General features: G+C 41.6%; 1 protein-coding gene across 3 annotated transcripts in view; it reads right to left on the minus strand.

The window, feature by feature from the left end:
• Positions 1-2,809: 2,809 nt before the first annotated feature.
• Positions 2,810-9,339, minus strand: part of Dars1 (aspartyl-tRNA synthetase 1) — a 51,553-nt gene continuing 45,023 nt past the window's right edge. For 2 of the 3 annotated variants that reach the window (XM_055602261.1, XM_055602277.1), the window contains exons 12-16: positions 7,962-8,004; positions 7,103-7,183; positions 5,721-5,832; positions 5,498-5,569; positions 2,810-3,443 (exon numbers count right to left, since the gene is read on the minus strand). In XM_055602261.1, the coding sequence (XP_055458236.1) occupies positions 3,352-3,443; positions 5,498-5,569; positions 5,721-5,832; positions 7,103-7,183; positions 7,962-8,004 (400 nt within the window). In that variant the 3' untranslated portion in view covers positions 2,810-3,351. The remainder of the gene's footprint in view (positions 3,444-5,497; positions 5,570-5,720; positions 5,833-7,102; positions 7,184-7,961; positions 8,005-9,339) is intronic. The other variant, XM_055602269.1, reaches the window with a different exon arrangement.

Genomic DNA, 9,339 nt, shown 5'->3' on the forward strand with positions numbered 1-9,339 from the left:
AACTCTGGGCAGAGTACAGGGAATCTTACGAAAGAAGGGTGAGACAGAAAGACTTTGAAGGGTCTGGAGCTCCACAAGAACAACAGAACCAAAAAACCTGGGCCTAGAGGTCTTTTCTGAGACTGATACTCCAAGATACAAGAACTCAGTGGCTGGCTCTTTGATCACCCCTGCCCACCAATGGGGGAGCAGCCTGACCAGGCCACAGAAAAAGACTATGAAAGATAATCCTGATGACCTGATAGGCTAGGGTCAGATGGAAGGAGGAGAACCTCCACTATCAGTGGACTGGGGAAGGGGCATGGGAGGAGATGAGGGAGGTCGGTCGGGGGGAATTGGGAGGGGATGACGATGGAGCTACAGCTGGAATACAAAGTGAACAAATTGTAATAAATTAAAAATTATATTAAAAAAAATCATTGAGTTGGGCATGGTGGTCTAATCCCAGCACTTGGAGATGCAAAGGCAAGCAGGTATCTGTTGAGTTTGAAGCCAGCCTGGGCTACAAAAGTGAGTCCAGGACAGCCAAGGCTACATGGAGAAAACTAGTCTTGAAATGGGGGGGTCCCAATTCCACAAAATCGGAAACCGTACTATACAAGCAAAGACCAGTAAGACATACAAACAAAAACAAGCAAAAATCAATGCCCTCCTTCCACTTCTGTACCCTGGACCCCTGCAGTCTCTACGTAATGGTGGCTATGTATCTTAAATTGCTTTCGAAGGCATATGGTGCCCTCCTCGCACAACAGTATCTTCAAGATGGTACTATGACCAAGCTTCAAAAGCCGTATTATTACTCTTTCAATAAAGCAGAAATGTTCTAAATTTTTTGTTTCTATTATATCATCTACAAATGTGTTGGGCCACATCCATAACTATTCTGGTATGCAACATGGCCTCCGAGTTGCAGGCTGGGTACAGATTCTGGGTGGTGGGCGCAGTATGCTAATTGGACTAATGTTAGAAGGCAGCTAAGCTGGGAGGGAGCTGTCAGAGACCATACTGGAGGGAAAGAGTACAGCCTTTAGTGACACATTGCAACATTGAGGGCAGAAGTCGAAAGCCAGAGAAAGTGCTCTGTGAAATGGCACAGTGCTCGGGAGTGGGGTGGACCAGCACACAGGGAGATCCTGGGCAAAATGCTCTGGCAGTTTCTTGGCCCCATAAATGGGAAGGCAACAGGGAGGCAAGCAGGCAGATCCCTGGCTCTCACTGGTTAGCCAGTTTTGCAAGCTCTAGGTTCAGTAACGACCCTGTCTCAAAACACCCAAAGTTGTCCCCCAAGCACACATACATGCATACACACCTCCATTCACTCATGCAACCACATGAACATGCGCACACACACCTGTGCACGCACATGCATAGATTCCCCTTTCTCCCTCTACAAGGTCTCTTAGCACAGGTCTCTGAGAGGTGGAGATGAAGGGATATTAAAGTAACTTTTAGTCACCTGAGGTAATTGTCTCGGAGGCTTACGGCCTCCATCTGCTAACCTAGGCCTAGTCCTGGAAGCCTCTAGCCTCTGTACAATCTAATCCAGGCCTAGAATGTTTTCAGCCTCTGGGACTTACTGCTGAACAAGTTCACCCTTCCTAGTTCTTTCTGAGCTCTCGCAGGCGGATTTAACTCAGCTGTTCTGGCTCGAACTCCTCTCCATGCTGGCTGACGCCATCTGGCTTCTCCCTCGGCAGCTGACGGAATTGTGGTTGGCCTCAAGATAACTGTATCAATCTGTTCTAATCTGGCTCCTCAGTCTCTTGCTGGTTGTCTCCTCCTGTGTCTAGCCTGTTCTCTTTAGAACCCACAAATTGAACTGCCACAAACTCAACTCCATTCCACTGCCTCTCAACTCACTCAACTCAACTGACTGAACAGAGCTCATAGACGTGCATGCCTGTCTACTAGGTGTTGGGATTAAAGGTGTGTGTCACCTCACCTGGAAACTTTCCTTCACCAGAAACTTTCTCTATACCAGGCTGGCCTGGAACTCAAAGGTCTGCTTGCCTGTCTCCTGGGATTAAATATTTGTCTGTATTCCAGTCAGAGTAGCCAAGCTGCTGGCTTGGAGGGCCTAAAGCTTTGGCTTCACTCTTGGTCAAGATCGACAAAGCACCTAGAGGAGTTTAGCTCCAAGTCGGCTCCTGAGCTGTAGATCCCAAGGTATCATGTCTTTGCTTTGTGGTAAAGTGGAAAAAGCTTAAACTGTAACACAGGATTCCTTGTTGGTGTATCAAGTTTATCAGCCCTCAGATACCGTCTCTAGAACAAGCTTTACAGGCAGGAGAGAACGTGTAACTGCCTATGTGCTGTGTCAAGGTTGCAGTACACGGCTGCCCCTCTCCAGGTGGACGTCTGTCTCTAAGGACGGTGCTCCAGTTCAGCAGAGCATCAGCTCCTGCTGTTGGCAGACAAGTCACTGGGCCGTCAGAGCCACTAGCACAGACAGGGTGAGACCATGTTGACCCGCAGCCCCTGCCCCACCACCCAGCTGTTCTGCGTCAGCTGTGCCCAAGGGTGCAGTGAGCACTGCAGACCAGTTTGCACTGTCTGCCAAGGCTTCTTTGTGAGCTCCCTCTCAACGGCACCAACATATACTAAGACATGTGCATATGCATGTTTCTGTAGATTCTTCTGAGACAGGGCGACCTTGAACTGCCGAGCCTCAAGTCACAGTGCTGGAACTGCACACGTGCTCCCACGCACTCTCAGCTCTGTGTCACTTTCCATGTCTAATACTTATAAAGCAACATATTTATGCCAACAACCAGTTAGAGAATCAGATTTCCAAAACGTCACACAAAACTATCATTAGCTTTACATTTTTATTGAATTTCAGCCTCAAAACTTGTAACAATGTTTCAGTGGTACTGTTTCTAGCCAGTGTTCTCAGCTGCTTCACATGATTTCTGAAGGTAACTTTAAAGAACTCATACTCTAATTTTCTGCAACATTCCAACGTTATAAATGCTAAAGAATGGTAATTTCTCCATTATTTTCCTCAATGTCAAGAGTTAAAAGTTAAAATACTAAAAATTTAGGCTATTAGTACCGTGGCCACCATAGTATATATAAAAAAATTATACAAACTTAAGCTGTTTAAATTCTCTTTAACATTTCCTATAGAGAGAAACTGAATTTCAACTATAGAAATTTCTCATTAAAATGTTCTTTCCTATTGAAGCATATCTCAAGTTCTAAAATGCTTTTTCTTAAACTAATTTGCAATTAACTACTCAAAAAATAATCGTGGCACTTTAGTAAGACATTTATTCTGCTGAGTACCTTAAGTACCTCAGGTACAACCTGATCAGCAGCAAGTCACTGGAGAGAATAAAAAGTGTGGCTTTAAGGTGTGAGTCGTTTGGGGTCACGAGGAAACATTGAGGTCTGACGGACATTATGCAATCCCAAAAACAGCATCGTCACCCTTTCCAGTCCTGTGGACAAGAAAATGACAGTTAATCCCTTCCTGAAAACCTTTCAGTTACCAGTTCTAATAGCTTTTTGCTGGATCATATTGTTTTATTTTACTAAACTGAAACAATACCTATTAAATATTTTTTCCTCCTCCTCCAGACACAGGCATTCACCAATCTATTCTCTGCTTCTAACCCTAACAACTCTAAGATACCAGCAAAGTAGAATCGTACAGATTTTGCCCTTCTGCAACTGGCCTATTTATTCATATATTGTGTTCAGAGTTCATCTATGCTGTTGTTGACTCAAAATTTCTTTCTTTCTTGTTTTTTAAAGACTGATTGGCATATAAGTTAAACATCTTGTTCCAGAAACCCAAAATATTCTAAAATCTGAAAATTTGGGAGAATCAAGCAGCACTCATGGATTCTCAATGGCAAAGTCTATAAAATTATTCCAAAATTCAAGAAAATGCAAAATCTGAACTATTTCTGATCCTGAACATATCAGACAGGGGATCCTTAAGCAGTCCCACAGTGTGCTGGCTCATTTACCCATGATGGATACCTGGCTGCAGCTACAAAGATATAGTCATGGCTATTTCTTTCATGTGCTATTTCCAATTCTTTTGGGTACATGCAGAGAATTAAACTCCCGGACCACATGGTAATTCTTTCTTTACAGTACAAAGACAGAAGCAGACTGTTGGACCCAGATGAATCCTTATCTTGTTTAGAAACCCCAGTGGACACACTGACCCTCTGTTAACACAGCTTAAAGTAACAGCCTCCCTAACCCTGGGAGGTGCATCTTGCCGTGACCGGTGCTGCTGAGCACCTCTCATGCACTCTCTCTTGGACAGTACTCCATCCGGGCCCTTTGCCCTTAAACTTGAGTTTCTTATCAAATATGCAACCTGTAAATATCTGTCCCCATTATGTGGGCCACCTTTTACTCTTATCTTATCTTAAAACTGTGCTTTTATAATCACGTTCTGTGGATATACAGATGTGTTCAGGCGCCTGCAGAGGCATCCGATCCCTTGAAGCCAACGTTTCCGATGATTTTGAGACTGCTGATTTGGGTGCTAGGAACTCAATTCCAGTTGTCTGAAAGAGTAGTGAGTACCCTCAACCTCAGCCATCTCTCCAGCACCATTTTACTTTCTTTCCCTCCTTGGCCTCTTCCCCCATTATCGGTGCTAGGAATCAAATCCATGGACTGTGCTGACAAGACAAGCATTGAACTATACATTCTAACTGTCTTTTCAATCTTCTAAGAGCGGGGAGCCAAACCCAGCCTTGTATATACTAGGCAGATAACTATATTTTTGATGCATAAAGTTTAAAATTTTTCCTAAGTTCAACCTTGTTCTGTGTGCCACAGGTTCTGTATCTAAAAAACCACGGTCAACTCCAATGTCCTGATGCCTTTGCTGTGTTTTCTTCTGAGAGTTTTATAGTGTCATTTAGGCCTTGGGTCCATTTTGGATTAATGTTTTTATATGGAGTTAAATAACATGTAAATATCAATTTTGTTCTAATCACTGGGAAACAAAAAAACAAACACTGTTCTGGGGGCTGGAGAGATGGCTCAGGGGTTAAGAGCATTGTCTGCTCTTCCAGAGGTCCTGAGTTCAACTCCCAGCAACCACATGGTGGCTCACAACCATCTGTAGTGAGATCTGGTGCCCTCTTCTGTTGTGTAGGTCTACATGCAGGAAGAGTACTGTATAAATAATAAATAAACAAATCTTTTAAAAAAACCACTGTTCTATGACCTTTACAGTTTATTTATTTGTTTTTATTTACGTGTGTGTGTGTGTGAACACGTGAGCTTATGTGCAGTACTGTGTGCAGGAATGTGCTCAGGCCAGGAGGCTTCAAGACCCTTGAAACTGGAGTTATAAATGGTTGTGTTGTGAGCTGCTATGTAGGTGTTGGGAAGTGAACTCAGGTCCTCTGTGAGAACAAGTTCTCTTAATCACTGAGCCGTCTTTCCTGGCTCCTTTTACAGCGCTTAAATGTCTTTCACTTGGGTTTAGAAAATTAAGCCTAAGCAAGAGCAGTATTACCAATGCCTCCACCAGCATGAGGAGGGGCTCCAAAGCGGAAGGAATCAATGTAAGCTTTGATTTTCTCCAAATCTACAAAAAGAAAACATGATTTATTACCTATTATAAAACAGCTATTACTAAAATTATGATATTGGGGGAAAGACTCAGGAGACATCTTTAAAAGGTTGTTTACAATGTGCTATTTTTAAATATACACTGTTTAAATATTTAAACTCCTTACCGATTCCATGGTGTAAAGCTCTCTCTGTTAGCAACTGAGGATCATGTATTCTTTGTGCTCCAGACAGTATTTCTTCCCCTCTCATGAACATGTCATAGGAGTTAGACTGCTTCTGCAGAATAAGAATGAGTGAACCGCCACCATTCTCCACGTACTACATGATCACACTTTTTCCCACGATAAACGTGGAGAGGAAAAAAGGCCATGTTGTTTTTCCAGAGTTAGTGACAACGCTTCAACATAGTTTTTTCTCTGTGGCAGAACTGCTGAGGGCAAGAGTTCTTTGTTTTCTGTTTAGATTTCCATTCTCCTACCACTCCTCCCAATAACCAGAACACCTCATCTAAAGCAGTGGTGCTTGTTTTTATTTTACTTTATTGCCTGAAAAATTTTTTTAACAAGACAAGAATTTTGGTCAGTTCTGAATGCAAATTACCAATAGATATTTAGTCTATTTAAGAAAGCTCTTTCAAGAAAAGTTAAGCTGAGACTGAATTGGCCTACGCTTAACCTTGTTGCCTATCAGGCACGTGATGCTCTCAGTTTAATAATTGCTAACCTTTAAACCCTGCCCCAGACAATGACTAAAAACACTAAGGACAGGACTCAGCAATCTGTTTCAAAAAGCCATCCAGTCTGCTATTGGTGGTGTACACTTGAGGAGGCAGAGGCAGGCAGATATCTGTGTTCTAGGTTGGCCTGGTCTACATAGCAAGTTCCAGGACAAGTAGAGATACACGGTAAGACCTTGCATTCAAAACAAAACAAACAAACAAACAAAAATAAATAAAAATAATAAACAGAAACAAACCCCAAGCCCACCAGATGATTTCTGACTACTAATGCTAGGAACTATTGCAAATCAAAAAGCTGTAACACATCTAGATTATTAACTCCTAAAATAAAATATAAATTTTGGTTTTCTTCAAATCAATCAAATGAAAACACACTTTACAGGCTGGAGAAATGGCTCAGCTGTTAAGAGTATTGGCTGCTCTTCCACAGGACTTGGGTTCAAGTCCCAGCACCCAAAGGCCAGCTCACAACTGTTTATAACTCCAAGTTCTAGGGTATCTGACACCATCACACCAATGCATATAAAATAAAATTAAAAATTATAAAAAAGAAAAACTCCACAATTTACCACCTTAGTGTAAAAATAATAAAGCACATTCCCAACTCAAAGTCAACAATAGAATCTCCCTACACGTATCTAGTACTATTTAGCATTCACAGCCCCCAACTCAACATATCTTTAGAAAAAAAATGGCCTAGAATTTTAACTTAGGTTCTCAGGACTAATTTGCTACAACATTCAAGTGTGGTTACTAGAAAGTTTTTTTCTTCCCCACAAATAGGTGATTTAAGATGAAATTACTCACAGGATTTCTTGGGTCGGGCATGGTGTAGAAAGGTCTGACAGCCAATGGATATTTATCAAGAACATAAAAGTCTGTATCATACTATTAAAAAGAAAAAAACCTATGTTAAATCTATACAATACTTTGCGGACATTTTATAATACCAATCACTATATTAACATAAAACCTTCCTAATAATTTAGGTTTTTATTTTGATATATACATAAAATTGGGTCAAGTTCTTCAAATGGAAACAACTCAAGTAAAAACTGTTAGAATGTTTTACATTCTTTGTACTACCTCACAGGCTTATTAGAAAGCGACTGCACTTTAGCTCTTCCTTGACTACACACCCTTTTGTTAAAGCTGCCGATGACAGAGAATGTCAATAGCGTCAAAGAGTGCTGACACAGCATGCTCAGGGTCCACTGCCAACACTGCAGGGTCCCAGAAAGCCTCACCTCGTCAAGAGCGTCCAGCAGGGGGAGCTCAAGGGCTTTCTAAACTTCATCAAATTACTGCTCTTTTTAATAAGAATACAACTAAGAGAAGCTTTTGCCTACTTTGGTTTTAGTTTTAGTTTTAGAAATAAGAGCAACAAGCACAGGCAAGACTTTCTATAGCTCAGAGGCCTTTCCTCACTAATCTACAAATCTGAAGTACCCTTCAGAGAGAGGGACTTCAGCGTGACTGCACAAATGTCACACACTGAATTCAGACAGTTGGTCAGAATATGCCTCAATACTTTTTTTCTTTTTCTAAGAACAAAGTACAGTTCCCTTTACTAACAATGAAAGATAACGAATATTCTGTTACTGCTGCCTTTCTAAGGGACATTTCAGATTAAAAACAAAAACAAACCAACACGTGTGAATCCTACCTTTTCCTTTACCAAACGTCCCAACAGTTTCTCATTTGGCGTACTGAAAAAAAAAAAAAAAAAACAAAAACAAGAAAGTAGTGTCTGAAGGTGTCAGAGACCCTTTTATCTTCAAGTGTGTGGGTATTGGATCCCCAGAGTTGGAGTTACTCAGGCAGTTGTGAGCAGCCTGATGTGGATGCTGAGAACCACACTGTCTTCGGAAGGTCAGTCAGAGCTCTTCAGCACTGAGCCAGCTCTCCAGTCCCTACCAAGCTACAACTGAAAATACTTCTAAATTAGTAGGGCCCCTTTCTAGTTCAGGTGCTAAAGGGATAACGAACCTTGATGCAAACACACTGTCAGCTCCCAACCTGCTTCTTTTTGAGACAAGCACTCCAGGGAGCCACCAACAAGCCCACCTTGCCCACACCCTGTGCAGTTACGTACACACTGCCCCACCCTTCAAACCCAGGAAGGGTCAGTATTCTACTGACCCACACAGGGCAGAGACACCTTACTAATCAAGTGAAATAAAATCCAGTGGGCCAGCACTGGCAGTTTGTGCCATTAAATGGTCCTTAAAGGCAACCTGTGGTCAAGAGGTACCTTTTTAGTGTCTGTTATTTTAAAAACAATACCCAAGGTTGGAGAAATGGCTCAGAGATTAAGAGCACCAGCTGTTCTTCCAAAGGTCCTGAGTTCAATTCCCAGCAACTACATGGTGAGTCACAACCATCTATAGTAAGATTTGGTGCCCTCTTCTGGTATACAGGCAGAACACTGTATACACAATAAATAAATCTTAAGGAAAAACAAAACAAAACAAACAAACAAAAAACAATGCCCAAAATACTGAAAAAGTATATTGATTGAATTGAACTAATTATTAAAATCTACGGTTTCTTTTAGCAATAAAGGGTATGCTGAAAATCATAGTTTTTCTTTAATAAATAATGGGATTAGAGTTAATATATATTTTGGGGGTAAAAATACAAGTGTGCGCGTACATGTACGTGTGCGCGTACATGTACGTGCGCGCGCGCGCGCACACACACACACGCACACAGATAACCACTAGCTTTCTCTTCCACATATCTACTATGGGCTGTCATGATGATTTAACTGTTTTGGCCAGAGACCTCAGAATGAAATGTACATCGATAGCAATTTTCTTTCTTTCTTTCTTACGGAATTTATTCCTAAATTATAATATATATGAATTAGACTTAGGTAACAGAATATGGCATAGTGAAGAAATCTTTTCCTTCTCTTTTTTGTTCTATATTACTGGGGATTGAGACCAGGGTCTTGGATAAGGTGCTGAGCTATGCACACCGTGTCCCTTATAAACACACACACACACACACACACACACACACACACACACACACACACA

The sequence above is a fragment of the Psammomys obesus genome, unplaced genomic scaffold, assembly GCF_907164565.1.
Source record: "Psammomys obesus unplaced genomic scaffold, mPsaObe1.curated_primary_1811, whole genome shotgun sequence".
NCBI classification, from domain to species: domain Eukaryota; kingdom Metazoa; phylum Chordata; class Mammalia; order Rodentia; family Muridae; genus Psammomys; species Psammomys obesus.